Source organism: Medicago sativa, chromosome 4, assembly GCF_051527215.1.
Source record: "Medicago sativa cultivar Bolivia chromosome 4, Bolivia_mono, whole genome shotgun sequence".
Taxonomy (NCBI): domain Eukaryota; kingdom Viridiplantae; phylum Streptophyta; class Magnoliopsida; order Fabales; family Fabaceae; genus Medicago; species Medicago sativa.
Genome location: NC_140752.1, coordinates 55,402,538 through 55,422,909, shown reverse-complemented (window position 1 = coordinate 55,422,909; position 20,372 = coordinate 55,402,538). Strand labels below are relative to the sequence as shown.

The 20,372-nt window shown below is 34.4% G+C and overlaps 1 protein-coding gene across 3 annotated transcripts; it reads left to right on the top strand.

The window, feature by feature from the left end:
- The first annotated feature begins 4,748 nt into the window (after positions 1 to 4,748).
- Positions 4,749 to 19,712, top strand: LOC146929968 (aspartate--tRNA ligase, chloroplastic/mitochondrial-like). Of its 3 annotated transcripts, none has more exons than XM_085701648.1 (12): positions 4,749 to 5,335; positions 5,676 to 5,793; positions 5,906 to 5,977; positions 6,131 to 6,222; positions 6,424 to 6,544; positions 6,854 to 6,976; positions 7,357 to 7,749; positions 7,842 to 7,913; positions 7,994 to 8,092; positions 8,234 to 8,314; positions 8,513 to 8,570; positions 19,439 to 19,712. In XM_085701648.1, exons 1-12 carry the CDS (start codon positions 4,770 to 4,772, stop codon positions 19,603 to 19,605), a joined length of 1,962 nt encoding a protein of 653 aa, XP_085557774.1. In that variant the 5' UTR covers positions 4,749 to 4,769; the 3' UTR covers positions 19,606 to 19,712. The 3 variants fall into 3 exon arrangements, with proteins under 3 accessions (XP_085557774.1, XP_085557772.1, XP_085557775.1); XM_085701646.1 differs by lacking the exon at positions 19,439 to 19,712 and adding an exon at positions 8,797 to 9,082; XM_085701649.1 differs by lacking the exons at positions 4,749 to 5,335; positions 5,676 to 5,793; positions 5,906 to 5,977; ... (6 more) ...; positions 8,234 to 8,314; positions 8,513 to 8,570 and adding exons at positions 14,320 to 15,019; positions 15,500 to 15,611; positions 15,720 to 15,818; ... (5 more) ...; positions 17,851 to 17,931; positions 18,759 to 18,816.
- Positions 19,713 to 20,372: the final 660 nt, after the last annotated feature.

Genomic DNA, 20,372 nt, shown 5'->3' with positions numbered 1-20,372 from the left:
TGAGAAGTTGAAGAGTGATTCTGAACTAGAGAAGGAGAACAAGAGGCTGAAGAAAGAACTCCTAGAGTACAAATTGACACTTGCTGAACACAAAATGCAAACAGAAGCTCAGCTGGAAGAAGCAAGAATCAGAGAAGAAATTCTTATCAGAAGCAACAATGAGTTTAAGGAAGAAATGAAGAAGCAATCAGAAACAACAAATAGGATGCTCAAAGAAATGATGGAAATGTTCCAGAAACAAGCCAAGCCCTAGTTGCACACACTCTTTAGCTTGTTTATTTCTGTGTTTTTGAATGTTTATGCTTCTGATTATCTTTATGCTTCTGAACTTATTCTTTATGCTTCTGAACTGATTCTTATCTGTTTTATTTTTGAATTAATTTTCTCATCATATTTTCTCATCTCTTTTTTGTCTTTATTTTATATTTTTATTGATGACAAAAGCGGGAGTAGATGTATAGTATTTATAGGCTCTGAGCCCCATTAATTTAATTTTTAATCAAGTTAAATTAATAGGACCTTCTTCTCATGTCTTAGTCTATTTAATGTGAGATAATTCTGAGTGTTATTACGTTTTTAATGATTTAATTTACATAGATAGAACTCAGGGGGAGCTTACAAACCTCACCTTAAAGTACTATTGGACTCAGGGGGAGCTTATAAACCGCATGCCCTCAAAGTCAACTTGTTAATTAGATTAACAACAATTGAACATTTTAAATACTAATGTTTGTCATCATCAAAAAGGGGGAGATTGTTGGAACAAAAAGTGTTTAAACATTACCCTTTAGAGTTTTGATGATAACAAGGTATTAAAAATTGTCAATTGGACATGCTAATATTTGTTCAAGTGTACATGACCATAGACAAAAATTTGGTATCTATATTAGGTTCTGGAAGAACAAAAAAGACCAATTGGAATCAACAAGAAAGAAGTTTGAAGCGTCTGAAGAAAAGAGGTTCTGAAGACAAGTGCTCCTGAAGTGCTGACGTCATCAGAAGCACCTCATCAGAAGAAAGATCACCAGAAGCACATTTTCCTTAGAAGCTCTGAAGTTCATCAAGAGCTGAAGATCATCAGAAGCTGTGAGAATTAATGCTTCAATAGTTGTTCAAGTGATTTAATCTCGTCCAACATTGCAGAAGACCAGAAGAGTGAAGCAACGACTAATTCAAAAGGATTTGAAGGCACTGGATGCTAGTGCTTTGAAGAGCGTTGAAAAAGGACAATTGTACGAACTGTACAACCACTACCTCCACTACTCTATTTTGTCTCTGCAACAAGACAAGAACAACAGTTGTGCCTGCAACGATGTTCCTCCAGACTTGGAATGGATTTGAAATTGATCATTCATAGGACAATAACCATATCAGGAAAAAGATCGTTGGTGATTGATCAAAGCTTTAAACGACTCTTTTTAATGCGCTGGAAATCAACAACATATCTTTCACACCTCTATATAAAAGAGTGAAGACTTGAAGATTTCAGAGAGACTCACAACAATTTACAAGCGCCAAAACTCTGCTGAAATTGTTCTGCATCAAAAGTTCACATAGAATTTCTTATCAAAGTTCATATCTTTGAAATTCTAGAGTCTTAAGAGTCTGTATCTGATTTGTATTGTGAACACCACTGATTGTATATCAAGTGTTCAACCTCAAACAAATTTCTTTGTAATTCTGTTTGAATAAAAGTCTCTTGCAGTTGTGCTTGAGCATAAGAAGTGTCTTGATTTAGTTCTTGAGCATAGGAAATCTCTTGCAGTTGTGCTTAAGTAAGTTTGAAGTCTCTTGCTAGTTTTAGCAGTGAGCAGTTGTAATCAGATATTACATTTTTAGTGAACTCTCCATGGAAGTCCAAGGGGGACAGGACTACTTCCAGTTTGTGGAAGAAACCTGTATAATTGCTTTGGTCTTTCTTCTCTCTCTCTCTCTCTCTCTCTCTCTCTCTCTCTCTCTCTCTGTTTTTATCCCCTGCATTTAGAATCTGAACATCACTTCAGAAGCTGAACTCTATCTGCTTCTGATCAGTGACTTCAGTAGGAGAAAAAGAAGAAAAAGCTAACACAATTCAACCCCCTTCTTGTGTTTTTCTCACCTTCAAATACATTTATCGAGCACCTGTTTGAGCCTATTAGCTAGCATCTTGGCTACAATTTTAAACACAACATTACGCAGAGCAATAGGCCGCCAATCTTTCATGGAATTCTGTGAATCACCTTTTGGAATAAGTGTAATATTAGTAGAATTGACATGTGGTGGGAAAGCACCACTTGCTAGCCAATGACAACCTGCCTGATAAACTTCATGACCACAAGTCTCCCAAAAATGTTGATAGAACCCTGGATTAAAACCATCCGGCCCTGGACATTTATCTGCTTGCATGGAGAAAGCTGCCTGTTTGAACTCCTATAGGGTGAAGGCCGCAGTTAACATATCGTTATCATCCCCGATTATTGAAGTTGGAACCAAATTAATGACACTTGCACGCGAACTCAGTGTTTTTTGAAAGCATGAAATAATCACGCACAATATGCTTCAGACTATATCTTCAAACCAATATTCAAAACCATTCTCATCTTCAAGATGCACAATTCAATTTAGCTTTCTTCTAGTGCTGGCTGCCGCATGGAAAAACTTCGTATTAAGGTCCCCCTCACGGTACCAAAATGTCTTAGCACAATTATGTTACATGTGGTCTTTATAGAGAAATACAATGATATTACTTAAGAGTTAAGTACTTAAGGGATAAGTACAAATATGTGTGGCTTGGAGATAAGTAATATGACGTCACTTAAGAGATAAGTACAAGGGTTCATGGGCATCCACTTATTATCTATTCTATACTATATATAAAGAAAATGACCCCTTTCAGCATTTTTGGGCTAGATTTTTTCCTTTCCAATAATACCCTCAATTTTCAATGTAAATAACACATGTAACAAATAGATAAGAATAAATTTAAATATTAAAGCAAATGTAACAAACACGATATATATATATATATATATATATATATATATATATATATATATATATATATATATATATATATATATGTTTATTTTTTCCATTTAGTGCAATAAAAAGAGCAGAAAGACAATCACGTGAGTGCCTGTTTTTTCGCTAGTATTTATAACAAATTCATTTATAAAAGCTTTTTGAGGCTTAAGGTCATCACTACCTTAAGGCTTAAACAAATAATTTTTTGGATTTTATAATTCAAAAAAGGTTGTCTAAGAAGATTGGAGGGTGGGAAAAGGAGTATACTGTAATAAATAGTTCAGAACCAAAAAAAATAAAAAAGGACTATGATAGGTATAAAATAAAAATAAAATAAAAATATAAATATAAATTGAAATCCAACAGTGAAAAACCATAAATACGTATCCATGCATATATTCGTTTCATGTCCCGCCGGAGAAGAACCAATATCACCGCCTTCGCTTGTTCCCTCTCCTCTCATCTCATCAGAAACGTACGTAAGTTCCCTTCATCCTCTTCTTCATTCATTTGAATACCCACACTTGGATTCTACTGTTTTTCTTTCAATCTGTCAAATTGATGTTTATTGCATCAATTTGTGGTTATTTCCCTCTTTTGACACAAACCCTAATTTGTTAAATTTGGTTAAAATGTAGAATATGTGTGTCTAATTGTTGGTATTAAATTGAAATATTCAATGACTAGATACGTGTATTTTTGCTGCTATTGTGTTGCGTGCTTGGCTTTGTGTATTTTTGTGCTTTGGTTATAGTCTTAGAGTATCAATGAGCATTATTTGGTGACTAGTTTGGGGGGTGGTTTTTTTACCCCTGCTGTTATGCTGCTGTCAGCTACTGTCCGGCTGTTCGTACAGTGCAGCGGTGCTGTTTTCTCCTGCACTTTTTTGTGGTATGTTAATGTGGGTGCGATGCCGCTTATATACGTCACTGTTGTATTTTATATGTTATTAATGAGTGATGAAAATGGATCTGTTGATACCCCTTTTAACATTCAATTTTCACAGGTTAATTTTCACAGTCAAGTCCGCAATTTTCGTTCTGTCGGCACCGTTCTTCTCGGGTGCTTGCGCCTCTTACCTGCTCCTGTTATCTTCATAGGTAAGTGGTGACCACTATTCTAATCTTCAATAATAGTTATTCTTATGTGCTTATCCTTTAACAATTCTCTTTAGTATAAATATATAAAATGAATCGCTTTTATTGATTATCTTTCTTTCTTTTTTCTTATACTTTGTGAACAACACCAAAATTGCAGTTTATTTAGAAGAAGAAGAACAATATGTCGTCGCTATCCTTAAAGCATGTAATTTTGCGATATGAGAAATTTCTGAATTGAGAAAAACAATTTTCAAATGCCCCCCTCTTCTTGTTTCTCTTAGTGTGTATAAACCTAAACCTAATTATATTACCCACAGCATTTCGAAATTTCGAATATCACTGTCTCATGCGAATTAAAGACATAGCTAGCATAATCCCTCTACCTTATAGCAGTTCGGTTCTGGTGGATTCCATTTTTCAGCTGTCTGATATTCTTTGGATTTACCAAATTCTTCCTCTTCTGTTTTGCATGCATGTAATGTTCATGATTTCCTACCAACCGATATTGAGTCTTTTTTTAAAAGAAAAAAATATATAATATTTTATCTAGGGAAAGGGGATAGTGTTTATACAAACTTTTCTATGAATTTCTAATTTTTCAATTCTTGTTTTCTTAAATATTTATTGATTTTGTTACCCTTTTTCTCAGTGAAGAAGAAGAAGAATATGTGGTCTCTATTCCTTAAAGCGTTATCTTTGATGACCCTTCGGCGAAGCCCATCCCTTCCCAAAACCAAAATACCACTCACTTACAAAAAGCCTAAACCCAAAACCAAAAAAGCAATCACTTTCAAAAAGCCTAAACCCCTCAACCAATCCCTCCAATGGATTTCAAGAACTCATCATTGCGGCGAATTATCTTCCAACGATATCGGCAAAACCGTTCGTCTTTGTGGCTGGGTTGCACTTCACAGACGCCACGGTGGAGTCACCTTTCTCATTCTTAGAGACCACACCGGCATTATTCAGGTTACGACAAGTCTACATGAATTTCCAGTCGCACATTCTGCTAACAATAACCTAAGACGCGAGTATGTGGTTACCATTCAAGGTGTTGTTGTTAGGTCTTGTCCAACTCCATCAATCAACAACAAGATGAAAACCGGCTTCATCGAGGTTGCTGCAAATGAGGTTCAAGAGTTGAATTCTAGGAATGCACAGTTACCATTTTTTCCTAAAGTTTTGAATTCTGATGATGCAGAAGATTCTCCTAAAGAGGAAATCCATTTGAGGTAATAGCCTTAGTTCTAAGACCAGCATTCTGTCATGGTTTTTCATGTGGTATGAAGGCATGTACTTGCTTTGTAAGGTATCCATATCTCGTGCTTGAGTGTGGTTTTAATATAAGTTGCTCTATGACTGCTTTTGGTATTTTTTTTACCAAATGATTGATTTTAGTATTAGTCTTGTTTGGTTGTAAAATTATGATATTTTATCAAGTTTAATGATGTGGTTGAATATGCTGCTGAAACATGTTTGATTGCGGTTGATGTTTTCATTTGTCTTACCTCCAATTGTAAATTATTGACAAGATGAGATGAGAGATTTATTGCTTACAATTACAAATTTTAGGTATCGATGTCTTGATCTAAGGAGGCAGCAAATGAATTCTAACATGTTGCTGCGGCTGCGGCATAATGTGGTTAAACTCATACGAAGATATCTAGAAGACATACATGGTTTTGTCGAGGTACTTTCCAGTAGGTTCATCATTTGAATTTTTTAGTCTCTTGCACATCGTACTTTGGTTGTTGGTATTTGGTATCCTGTGTCGATCTTTACCTTTTTTGTTCATAAGGTAGATTGAAACTCCAATACTGTCAAGATCCACATCAGAAGGTGCCCGGGATTATTTAGTTCCATCAAGAACCCAGGTATTTAGATTTTTTCAGCTATTGCATGAGATTGTTCTTTCATTATAGTTTTCCAGCATTGCTAAGATGAAAAGCAATATGAATGTTTTATCTATTTTCTAAGAGATGTAATTTATTTTACGTTGTGTTGATTCTGTCACATGAATTATGAAGCGAGGAACATTCTATGCCTTGCCACAAAGCCCTCAGATATTTAAGCAAATGCTAATGGTAGCTGGTTTTGATAAATATTATCAAGTTGCAAGGTATATATAATATTCTTTTTTTTTTTAATTATTAATTTGAGTTTATTTGTATCTTGGCTTATGTTATGGAGAACTTGTAAAAACTCTCCCCTTTTTCCCATACAAAAACTCTCCTCTTTTTCCCATAAACCAAGAATACAGAATGCTTGCTTTATAAGCTAAACCAAAATTACATTAAAAAGATTGTGATGCATTTTGTAGATGTTTTCGGGATGAAGATTTAAGTGCTGATAGACAACCTGAGTTCACACAACTGGATATGGAAATGGCTTTTACTCCTTTAGAGGATATTTTGTCTCTTAATGAAGAGTTGATCAGAAAGGTTAGTTTATGCCATCTATAATCATATTCGTTTTATCCACAAATTTGAAGTATTGGAAACATATATTAAATGAAATTTAGAATGGAGGAGTAAGGTATCAAGATATGATGAACTTCTTTTGGTGATTTGAAATGTCAAATGATACTATTAAAGATTGAGAAGCAGGTATAGATATTTGCAGTCTCACTTATTGATGTTTGTATATTTTGTTTGATATATATCTTCTGTGGACATGGTTTTACATAAAGAAAACCATAAAAATCGAATCATGTGTATTATGGCTAATTTTGAAGTTGGTTTTTATTGCAGGTTTTTCTTGAAATTAAGGGTGTGGAATTACCAAACCCTTTCCCCAGGCTTACATATGCTGAAGCAATGAATATATATGGTTCGGACCATCCAGATACCAGATTTGATCTAGAATTAAAAGATGTAATGATCTTTATTTCATCTTCCATAGTACTTTTGTGGTTTGAAGCATATGGTAGTTTCTATGATCCTCATATAATTTGAAGCATATCGTAGTTTCTATGATCCTCATATAATTTCACGTCTCTCTCATTTGATATAGCTTATGGCGATCATTTGATATAGCTTATAGCTTATGGCATATCGTAGTTTCTATGTTAAATCACTGTTTGTGTTTTAGTTTTTTTGTTTGTTTTTGTGTAAACCGGGTATCCTCCTCTGCGCACAACTTGCGGAGACTAATCCCTCGAGCTTTGTGCGACACAAATGGGCGGCAAACTCTACCTAAGAGTTTACCTAGATTTGCTTCATCTTGCTGAGATATAACTTTTCATTGGCTGCAGGTATCTGACATTTTCTCAAGGTCTTCCTTTAAGATTTTCTCTGATTCCTTGGAGTGTGGTGGAGTTATTAAAGTATTGTGTGTACCTTCTGATGCAAAACAGTGCTATGATATAAGTGGTATTTACAATGAAGCATACAAATCTGGTGCAAAGGGTTTAATTGTTCTCAAGATCAAGAAGAATGGTAAATTAGTAATTCCCTATCAATACATCAAGGGATTTCCTGATTTAGTATCAAGTATGGATCCTGCAACTACAGAGGAATTGTTAAGGCGATGCTCTGCGGGACCAAGTGATCTGATTTTATTTCAAGCTGGTCATCATGCATCTGTAAATAAAACTCTAGGTCATCTTAGAGTTTATGTGGCACATAAATTAGGTTTGATCGACCATGTAAGTTGGTATCTGTTTTTTAAATGAATTTTTTTTCTATCTTTCTCCATTATTTATTTCACTTATGTTAGTTATATTTGTTTGAATTTTAGGCCAGACATTCAATTTTGTGGATTACCGACTTTCCAATGTTTGAGTGGAATGATTCGAAGAAGAGGCTTGAGGTCAGTTTTGCTTTTAATGACATCCAAAAATGTAATTCTTAATAAATAAGTTATCTGGTTACATTTTTTATTTTGTGCAGGCTTTTCATCATCCTTTCACTGCACCAAATCCGGAAGACATGAACAACCTTGCATCGGCTCGTGCATTGGCTTATGGCATGGTTTACAATGGAGTGGAGGTGATTGAAATTTATTTCTAATTTTAGACATGAACAACCTTGCATCCGCTCGTGCAATGGCTTATGACATGAACAACCTTTAAGTACTTGCGAGCCTTACAATTTTGCGACTGATACTCAATATATTATATTTTATGTCAGATTGGTGGGGGGAGTTTGAGAATTTATAAACGCGACATACAACAAAAGGTTTTTGAGACCATAGGCATCTCAATGGAGCAGGCTAGTACATGCGACTCCATTCTTAGTCTTATTTATGTTTTTCGTTTAGAATCATGTAACATTGGCTTCTTGTGCTCCATTCGTTTTTCTGGCTACACCTTCTACTATGTTATTCTTATAATAAAAAGTTTTAGTACCTTCAAGGCATGCCTGGCTTCGACAGATCATCTGAATTATCCATCAAAATTTCTTTTGCAGGCTGAAGCGAAGTTTGGATATCTTCTTGAAGCTCTTGACATGGGGGCTCCGCCACATGGTAAGTCTTCTAAAATGGTTTATTGCCCCATTCCTCCCTTGTTGATAAACTGAATTATCTTATTAGAGTAGCATTTGTCTGTGCACAACTATATCGAGGAAAGGAAAAAACACCAGTTTTCTTTATTTATTGAAGTTGCAGTTATCAATAAAATCGGCGTTTATTGAACACTACTATAAAATCGCAGTTGATTTTATCGATGATTGTTATTATCTATCAAATACAGGAGGCATAGCTTTTGGTCTAGACAGATTGGTTATGTTGCTAGCTGGTGTTAATTCAATCAGGGATGTCATTGCTTTCCCAAAAACAACAACGGCACAGTGTGCCCTCTCGAGATCGCCTTCCGAGGTGGATCCCCAACAGCTGATAGATCTTTCAATCACTGCATAGATAGGCTTTTAACTCATCATAGTTCGGTTGCTTATACCCATTTTTTTACTCTGTTAAAGAATAATTTATGCATATTTAAAGAAATCAATCTGTATTTTTAGGAGGGTGCCATGTAAACCTACCTTTTTTTTTTTTTTATGATTTTCGTATGTTTGGAGGTTCGAGATTAAGGGTGTGTTTATTTTGGTTTTCTTAAGAAAAAAATCTTTTTTTTTTCAATAAAAAAAACACTTAAACAAATCATTTTTTGCTCTAATAGTAAGTTTTATCACCTTATATTTAGTTTTTGTCATAATATTTTAAAAATATAGAATGCTTGATATGATTATATGATCCTACATTTCGCCCTTTGGCTGAGTAAGAGTCTAAAATTGTGCAACAGTTGCTTCCAGAAATTCCCTTATAGACAAAAAATCCAGATTATGACCATGTATGTTATTATTCTTTAAAATTTTAAGCCCTTTAAAAGAGTAGTATAAGTGATTAATAAATATTTTCCTGTTTGCAACTTGATTGGCTGAATAAATTTGTTGAGTGTATGTAGCCTTATTTGAACAAGGTATACACACATATTTTATTGATGTTCAAAATTTCTGAACAAATCTGTGAGATTTGTTGAGTGTATATGGCCTTGTTAGTGCAAGTATTTTGAATATCAATTTTCAAAGAATACCAAAATTGGTTGAATGTTATATACAATTTGCAAGACTGCATATAGCAAACCTATTATTGCTGAACAAATTCCAAAGTACAAAATTGATTCTGTTGAATTTGAAGAACTTAACTTGGGCTCTGCCACCAACTTTTCAAGGTATATATAACAATCAGCAAAAATATCATAAAATAAGTGTACACTTTAGGCCAATATATGCTAACTGTGTTTTTTTTTTTAATGTTAACCTCCGATTCTTAGGAGAAACGGGTCCTAGTATTTCGGAGTTCGTTTGGGAAGTAAGTAAATTTTGGAGATGCTAATTGTGTTGATCTAAATATATATGATTACACAAATGAAAGTGTATAGCACTGAAGAAAAAGAATTGATTATACAACTATCAATGAACTAAAATATAAACAAACGGTCATATTTAATGTTGTTATTTTTAAAATGTGGTACCTTCCTTCATGCACCTTTTTATCAATAGAAAATGCAACTGTTCTGAAGGCTCTTTATACTTTGAATGATATGCAAGTATTTGCTTCTCCGGGCATAACATCGAGGCCCTTTTGGTTCCTAGTTTTTGTTTAGCCAATATTTATGTTTCTCTCATGGAAAAGGACATATTAGCACCAAATGGAATCACATGTCCTTGCTTTGTAAGATGAAAACCGGCTTCATCGAGGTTGCTGCAAATGAGGTTCAAGAGTTGAATTCTAGGAATGCAAATGTACCAATTTTTTCTAAAGAGTTGAATTCTGATGATGCAGAAGAGGAAAGCCGTTTGAGGTAATAGCCTTAGTTCTATGAATGTAAAGTTACCACTGGTAAGACCAGCATTCTGTCATGGTTTTTCATGGTATCCTTTGTTAAAGTCTGTAATGTCTATGTAAGGCATGTCCTTGCTTTGTAAGGTATCCATATCTAGGTGGAAGCTGTGATGAGTTTTTCTTCTTATGTCTTTATGGTTGAGTCGATCATTAATTTGGTCCAGTTGACATTTCAAAGCAGCCAGTGTAACATCAACATACACCCTAAACATATTCGATTCCCCCCTATTGTAGTTAGATTATTGTTCATTTTCTATTTGATAGGTGTTCATAATTTAGTGATGTGGAGTGAAAATGAACGAAACAAATTAATTTATAGAATTTTTTGAGTGTTATGGACCACAAAAAATTGTCGGTGCAATGTGGACCAAAGAAAAATCATATGTTGGACTAGCTCGAATTACATAATTCAAAATGTGCCAAACCCTAAATCCACAAGGTTTTAAACAATCTTAGCATCATAATATTGACATGTTTCAAATTATATAATCTAAACCAATAAAACATTGTTTTTGTATTATATAATCTGAAAACACTCACACTGTGGACGATGTCATTACCAGTAAGGTTTTCTCGTTGGGTGTCATTACCTTTGAGGTTTGATTGGTGGATGGTGTCGTTACCAACCAAATTTTACTGTTTTTGCCAACGAGGATCACTTGTTTCTATAAATATCCTTTCGTTCTTCATTCTTTTTCTCTCTTCACAGTTGGCCATTCATAATATGGATCTTTGCATCAGTAGTCGTGGGGTTATCATAATTGACCAAATGGACTTATCCTTCATCATCTTGTCTTGTATTAATTTCCTTCAATTTGGATGTTCAGTTATTCCCATCTTCTTCCTCCATATCCTTGTACTACAAGTTTAATTTTAGTTGTTTTTCAATAATTTGTAGTAGTTCTATGTAGAAACGATATTATTGATTATTCAATGTATATCTATATCTTTATTCGATGACGATGTTAATGTAAATAGATTACTGAATTTTGTGTTTAATTTTAAATTATGTCATTTCTATTAATGGAATTTGCAACTATTTCGTTACACACAAATTTCAAATTATATAATTCGAAACTAATATATATAGCATAGTTCAAATTAAGAAATCTAAAAACCATCGTCACCACAAAGAAGTACCACACCTATATATACATCACAAGGGGTGGATGATTGTATGCAAATTTTTCCTTAGAACGCGTCTCTAATGATATTGAAATTATATAAGTTCCAATAAATGAAATGAGTGATCAAGTCGTTGTTCATATTTAACTCTAAGGCTTTTTTCAAAAAACATTTAATTTAACTCTACAAGTTTTGTCTTGTGGTAAAAAAAAAGACTTGAATTTAGAGATTTCAGGCTCAAACCTTGATAGTACTCTTTTTTTTTTAAGAAATCAAAATGGGATATATTAACAACGGCGTTGGAAACTCCTCTGTACAAAGTGTACAAGAAAGTCCAACCCGGCAAGCAAACACTCACAAAGTATAATTACAAAAACATGGTCAGTCGATACACAGACAATATAAAGGGTTCGACCACCAACTCTGAGAACCGTACACAAAAGTGGTTTTATTGGCTTTTAACCACCACAACGAATGAAATTTAACTTTATCTAAGAGCTGATCAATAGATGTTTCAGTGTTATTGAACAGTCTGTGGTTTCGTTCATTCCAGACCAGCCATATACATATAAGCCATAATAATTGTAAAAACGAACGACGAGCCTTTGGATGACCTGTATAATGAATAAATTGGTGAAAATGTTCACGAATATTTCAGTATCTACTCCAGACACGCCAATCCAAGACTTGATATGATACCAAAGCGATCCAAAAACATGACAATGAAGGAACAAATGGGATGCCGACTCAGCATTGCCGCACCCGGAAACGCACATGTTGTCTCCGGCCTGAACAATCCCACGCCTTTGGAGGTTGAGTTTACGTATTTCAGCAAACTCCATGCAACAATGGAAACTTTTAAGGGAACCTGCTTATGCCAGACAAGATTCTCTGTTGCATCAAGAGTGGGAGAGACCAAAGATGTTAGAGCATGGTAAGCGCCTCTAACTTGTATCTGTCATGGATGTCTGGATCCCACTGCCACCTGTCAGTAACATTAGACTGCACAACAACATTATCAAATAAAATCCTACACTCCTCTACCAACTCTTCCTCCCACGCCCACAAACGTCTCCTCCAACTCCACGCCTCACTGCCTACCTCCCAACCATGCGCACACAAGTCCACCACAATACTAAACTTATTTGTTGAAAGATCAAATAAGCGAGCAAACCTCCTACATAAAGGAACATCTCCCACCCATCTATCCAACCAGAAGAAAGTGTTAGTTCCATCTCCTAGAACTTTCGATACCCTCTCTTCAAACCAGCCCCCGTCAATCTCACCTGCCCCGTCCCTAATCTTCGCTATCTTCCTCCATCAAGATGAAACACTCCGACCCCCTACCTCCAACCTCCCTGCCTCCTCATCATATCTCGCCACCAAAACCCTATACCAAAACCCTCCTCTATCCACCAACATCCTCCAACACCATTTACCTAACAAAGCTATGTTGAATTCCTTCAACCGCCTCAACCCCAAACCTCCATACTCCTTTTGTAAACAAATAGAGCTCCAAGCAATCTAGGAAATTTTCCTGTTATCCTCACTCCCTCGCCAATTTTTTTTTTAAAGATAGATTTAATGAGAGAAATTATACCTGACGGAGCTTTGAAAAAGGAAAGAGCATAGACAGGAAGCGAGGTCAGGACAGACTTGAGAAGATTTAAATGGCCCCCGAAGGATAAGAAGCGACTTTGCCACCCCAAAGGATAAGAATTAAACGTATCCTTGATAGTACTCTTCGAAGAGGGTAAACGTAGATTCATTTATAAATGCTTTTTGAGCCTTAAGGTCTTCACTACCTTGGATCGGAACATCATACTCTTAAACACATTTTTTTTTTAATTTATAATTCAAAAAAGGTGCATAATAAGGTTGGAGGGTGGGGAAATGAGTATAATAGTTATAAAATAAAAATAAAAAAATAGAAATCCAACAGTGAGAAAAAATGAACACGTATCCATGTATCCATGCATATCTTCATTTCATGTCCCGCCGGAGAAGAACTCAACCACCTTCACCGCATCAGAAACCTACGTAAGTTCCCTTCATCCTCTTCTTCTTCATTCATTTGAGTACCCACACTTGGATTCTACTGTTGTCAAATTGATGGTTATTTCCCTCTTTTGACATAAACCCTAATGTTTTAAATTTGGTAAAAATGTAGTATATGTGTGTCTAATTGTTGATATTAAATTGAAACATTCAATTTTCACAGTCAAGTCTGCAATTTTCGTTCCCGTTCTTCTCGGGTGCTTGTGCCTCTGACCTGCTCCTGTTTTTCTTCTGAGGTAAGTGGTGACCACTATTCTAATCGTCCTTTAACAGTTCTCTTTAGTATAAATATATAAAATGAATCTTTTTATTGATTATCTTTCTTTCTTTTTTCTTATACTTTGTGAACAACACCGAAATTGCAGTTTATTTATAAGAAGAAAAAGAACAATATGTGGTCGGTATTCCTTAAAGCATGTAATTTTGCGATATGAGAAATTTCTGAAGTGAGAAAAACAATTTTCAAATGCCCCCATCTTCTCGTTTCTCTTAGTGTGTATAAACCTAAACCTAATTAAATTACCCACAACATTTCGAAATTTCGAATATCACTGTCTCATGCGAAAGACATAGCTAGCATAATCCCTCTTAGTGTGGATTCCATTTTTCAGCTGTCTGCATACATGTAGTGATTCTTTGGATTTACCAAATTCTTCCGGTTTGCATGCATGTAAGGTTCATGATTTCCTACCAACCGAATATTTTATCTAGGGCAAGGGGATAGTGTTTATACGAACCTTTCTATGAATTTCTAATTTTTCTATTCTTGTTTTCTCGAATATTTATTGATTTTGTTACCCTTTCTTAGTAAAGAAGAAGAAGAATATGTGGTCTCTATTCCTTAAAGCATTATCTTTGATGTCCATTCGGCGAAGCCCATCCCTTCGCAAAACCAAAATACCACTCCCTTATTATAAGCTTAAACCCAAAACCAAGAAAGCAATCACTTTCAAAAAGCCTAAACCCCTCAACCAATCCCTCCAATGGATTTCAAGGACTCATCATTGCGGCGAATTATCTTCAAACGATGTCGGCAAAACCGTTCGTCTATGTGGTTGGGTTGCACTTCACAGACGCCACGGTGAAGTCGCCTTTCTCATTCTTAGAGACCACACCGGCATTATTCAGGTTACGACAAGTCTACATGAATTTCCAGTCGCACATTCTGCTAACAATAACCTAAGACGCGAGTATGTGGTTACCATTGAAGGTGTTGTTAGGTCTTGTCCAACCCAATCAATCAACAACAAGATGAAAACCGGCTTCATCGAGGTTGCTGCAAATGAGGTTCAAGAGTTGAATTCTAGGAATGCAGAGGTACCAATTTTTTCTAAAGAGTTGAATTCTGATGATGCAGAAGATTCTCCTAAAGAGGAAAGCCGTTTGAGGTAATAGCCTTAGTTCTATGAATGTAAAGTTATCATTTTTTCACTGGTAAGACCAGCATTCTGTCATGGTTTTTCATGGTATCCTTTGTTAAAGTCTGTAATGTCTATGTAAGGCATGTCCTTGCTTTGTAAGGTATCCATATCTAGGTGGAAGCTGTGATGATTTTATATTTTTGAATAGCCTTGAAGCTTGAAATCAAGTTTGGAAGTGGTTAATTCCATGCTTTCTAAGGTTTTAATATAAGTTGCTCTATGACTGCTTTTGGTATTTTTTTTTTTTCTTTTTACCAAATGACTGATTTTAGTATTAATTCCCTGCTTTTGGTAAAACTATGATATTTTATGTAGTTTAATGATGTGGTTGAATATGCTGCTGACAAATGTTTGATTGTGGTTGATGTTTTCATTTGTCTTACCTCCAATTGTAAATTATTGACAAGATGAGATGAGAGATTTATTGCTTACAATTACAAATTTTAGGTATCGATGTCTTGATCTAAGGAAGCAACAAATGAATTCTAACATGTTGCTGCGGCATAATGTGGTTAAACTCATACGAAGATATCTAGAAGACATACATGGATTTGTCGAGGTACTATCCAGTAGGTTCATCATTTGAATTTTTTAGTCTGCACGTCGTACTGTGGTTGTTGGTAATTGGTATGTTGTGTCGATCTTTACCTTTTTGTTCATAAGGTAGGTTGAAACTCCGATACTGTCAAGATCCACACTAGAAGCTGCCCCGAAATATTTATTTCCATCAGATGCCCGGGAATATTTAGTTCCATCAAGAATCCAGGTATTTAGATTTTTTCACCTATTGCATGAGATTGTTCTTTCATTATAGTTGTCTAACATTTTATAAGTCATTCTCTCTCTTTGTTTAGTATGGATTTTAGTTTAAAAATAGAGCAAATAAGTCATCGAACTTTAAAAATATTGGTCTCGTCAGAAGTTCAGCCAGACAATTAGATTTATCTTTTGCTTAATCAGATCAATTAATTGTTTTTCCAAACACTAAATTAGATATTGCAACATTGAATATAGTAGTTGATAGGATTTATGATCCCACCTTCAAAAGATATTTACTAATACTATCTATACCTCAATGGCATTAATGTAGAACGTGTGCAGATTTACCTTGTGCGTATGCACAGAAAGGATCGTCTTTTTATATTTTGATGTTGTGTTTTGACTATGTAGAACTGATTGCAAAAATTGTAGTATTTTCCCGTAAGTAAGTTGTTTGTATTGTGCAACTGATTTTTTGCTAAGATGAAAAGCAATATGAATGTTTTATCTATTTTCTAAGAGATGTAAGTTATTTTACGTTTTGTTGATTCTGTCACATGAATTATGAAGCGAGGAACATTCTATGCCTTGCCACAAAGCCCTCAGATATATAAGCAAATGCTAATGGTAGCTGGTTTTGATAAATATTATCAAGTAGCAAGGTATAATATTCTTTTTTTTTTTTAAATTATTAATTTGAGTTTATTTGTATCTTGGCTTATGTTATGGAGAACTTGTAAAAACTCTTCCCTTTTTCCCAGACAAAAAGCATTTATGTTATACAGAATGCTTGCTTTTATAAGCTAAACCAAAATTACATTAAAAAGATTGTGATGCATTTTGTAGATGTTTTCGGGATGAAGATTTAAGAGCTGTTCATGATAGACAACCTGAGTTCACACAACTAGATATGGAAATGGCTTTTACTCCTTTAGAGGATATTTTGTCTCTTAGTGAAGAGTTGATCAGAAAGGTTGGTTTATGCCATCTATAATCATATTCGTTTTATCCACAAATTTGAAGTATTGGAAACATATATTAAATAAAATTTAGAATGGAGGAATAAGGTATCAACATATGATGAACTTCTTTTGGTGATTTGAAATGTCAAACGATACTATTAAAGATTTAGAAACAGGTATTGTATATTTCAGGAAAAGATATAAATTGAAATGGGAAGGTGTTAATGTTTGTATATTTTGTTTGATATAGATCTTCTGTGTATTTTGGCTGATTTTGAAGTTGGTTTTTATTGCAGGTTTTTCTTGAAATTAAGGGTGTGGAATTACCAAACCCTTTCCCCAGGCTTACATATGCTAAAGCAATGAATCGATATGGTTCGGACCATCCAGATACCAGATATGTAATGATCTTTATTACACCTCCTCCATAGTACTTTTGTGGTTTGTAGCATATGGTAGTTTCTATGATCCTCTCATATAATTTCATGTCTCTCAGTTGATATAGCTCCCGGTAATCCTGTGTTGAATCACTGCTTGAGTTTTAGTTTTTTTTTTTTTTTGTCTAAACCGGGAATCCTCCGCGCAAAACTTGCGGAGGCTAATCCCTCGAACCATGTAAGTTGGTAGCTGCTTTTTAAATGAAAAAAATTTCTTTGTCCATTATTTATTTCACTTATGTTATCGAGTTATTTTTGTTTGAATTTTAGGCCAAACATTCAATTTTGTGGATTACCGACTTTCCAATGTTTGATGATTCAAAGTGGAGGCTTGAGGTCAGTTTTGCTTTTAATAACATCCAAAAATGTAATTCTTAATAAATAAGTTATGTGGTTACATTTTTTTATTTTTCTTTTCATTATTCTTAATTATGGAATTGTGCAGGCTTTTCATCATCCTTTCACTGCACCAAATCCTGAAGACATGAACAACCTTGCATCGGCTCGTGCATTGGCTTATGACTTGGTTTACAATGGGGTGAAGGTGATTGAGATTTATTTCTAATTTCTTTCCTCTCCCTTTAACTTGCGAGCCTTACAATTTTGCGACTGATATGCAATATATTATACTTTATGTCAGATTGGTGGGGGGAGTTTGAGAATTTATAAACGCGACATACAACAAAAGGTTTTTGAGACTCTAGGCATCTCAATGGAGCAGGCTAGTACATCCGACTCCATTCCTAGTCTTATTTTTGTTTTTCATTTAGTTTCTATTTTTTTCATATTTATTAAGTGAGTTGATGTTGGCTTGAAAAATTTAGACTAGAATCACGTAACATTGGCTTCTTGTGCTCTATTCGTTTTTCTGGCTACACCTTCCACTGTCTTATTCTTATCATAAAAAGTTTTAGTACCTTCCACTGAAGTATCTTACTATCTTGGTGTAATATTGGAATTCAACGAAATTTGGGAGAACAGGTAGTACTACTATTTTTGTAATAACAATAAATCAACAGCGAATAGTCTTCTTGAAAGAGATGCAGAAAGATTTAGAAAGCAGAGAAATGTTAGAGCAGGAATGTCGATACAAGAGGGAATCATAAGCATAGAAATGATTTCACAAATTGCCTAACTTCCCCACTCACCCCACTCTAACACATATACCCTCACCAAATCTAGATTTTGCACATGATCGGTAAGGGGAATTAAAACCGTACATCGTATAATTGTAACATTAACCGTAAGATTATGCAAAACTCATAAATCTCAAATATATGCACATCAATTGACATGTATGCATGTAAAATAGCATAAGTAAAACAAAACCTCTTTAAATCACACTTGAAATACTTAAGTAAATTTTAATTCATAAGCATAGCCCACATTGCAACATAGTTGCATAACACTTGCATAATTTAAACTTGAAATACTTATGTAATTATATCACTAACACTCACATAACAGCAGCATAACACTTGAAATACTTATGTAATTCAAACTTTAAATCAAAATCATAAGTCTCAAACGTTATAATTTCTTTTTCAGGCTGAAGCAAAGTATGGATATCTTCTTGAAGCTCTTGACATGGGGGCTCCACCACATGGTAAGTCTTCTAAAATGGTTTATAGCCCCATTCCTCCCTTGTCGATAAACTGAATTATCTTGTTAGAGTAGCATTTGTCTGTGCACAACCATATCGAGAAAAGGAAAAAAAATGCCGGTTTTCTTTATTTATTGAAGTAGCAGTTATCAATAACTGCAACGTAGTGGCAGTTTAGACAAGAGTATTTCTTTTGCACTGCTTTCATTGCTGTGTTTGAGAATTAATGCGGTAACCAAATATTACTGCTTTCAAGTGATCACAACACAACACAAGCAATGGCGTTTGCTATTATCACTAATGCGGGAACCAAATATTAACGCTAATCCTGAAAACATGTATATGGCAATAGATATATGATAAGACATAGACATCTAACATTTCATTGCTCTGTTGTCTCATTTCACACATCAGTTATAAGTATAGAAATAATATAACATTACTTTCCATTTCCACTAAACTGTAAACATTTCAATAAAAAACATCTAATATTTATCAAGTTGAAATTTAATCGGCGTATCTTTATTTGAACACTACTATAAAAACATGAGGCGCACCGATTGTATCTCAATATGTTCAATAACAGTTGATTTTATCGATGATTGTTATTATATATTAAATGCAGGAGGCATAGCTTTTGGTCTGGACAGATTGGTTATGTTGCTAGCTGGTGCTAATTCAATCAGGGATGTCATTGCTTTCCCAAAAACAACAACTGCACAGTGTGCCCTCACGAGATCGCCTTCCGAGGTGGATCCCCAACAGCTGATAGATCTTTCAATCACTAGATAGGCTTTTAACTGTTCATAGTTCTGTTGCTTATACCCATTTCTTTACTCTGTTAAAGAATAATTTATGCATATTTAAAGAAATCAATCTGTATTTTTAAGAGGGTACCATGTAAACCTACCATTTTTTTTTTGATGATTTTCGTATGTTTGGAGGTTCGAGATTAAGGGTGCATTTGTTTTGGTTTCCTTAAGAAAAAAATCTTTTTTTTATAAAAAAAAAAACACTAAAACAAATCATTTTTTTACTCTAATAGTAAGTTTTATCACCTTCTATTTAGTTTTTGTCCTAATACATTTCGCCCTTTGGCTGAGTAAGAGTCTGAAATTGTGCAAACAATTGCTTTCAGAAATACCCTTATGAATAAAAAAATCCAGATTATGACCATGTATGTTATTATTCCTTAAAATTTTAAGTCCTCAAAAAAGTAGTATAAGTGATTAATAAATATTTTCCTGTATGCAACTTGATTGGCCGAATAAATTTGTTGAGTGTATGTAGCCTTATTTGAAAAACATGGTATGCAAACGTATTTTATTGATGTTCAAAATTTCTGGGGACATATCTGTGAGATTTGTTGAGTGTATGTGGCCTTGTTAGTACAAGTATTTTGATATCAATTTTCAAAGAGTACCAAAATTGGTTGAATGTTAAATGCAATTTGCAAGACTGCATGAACTAGCAAAGCCTATTATTGCTGAACAAATTTCAAAGTACAAAATTGATTCTGTTGAATTTGAAGAACATAACTTGGGCTCTGCCACCAGCTT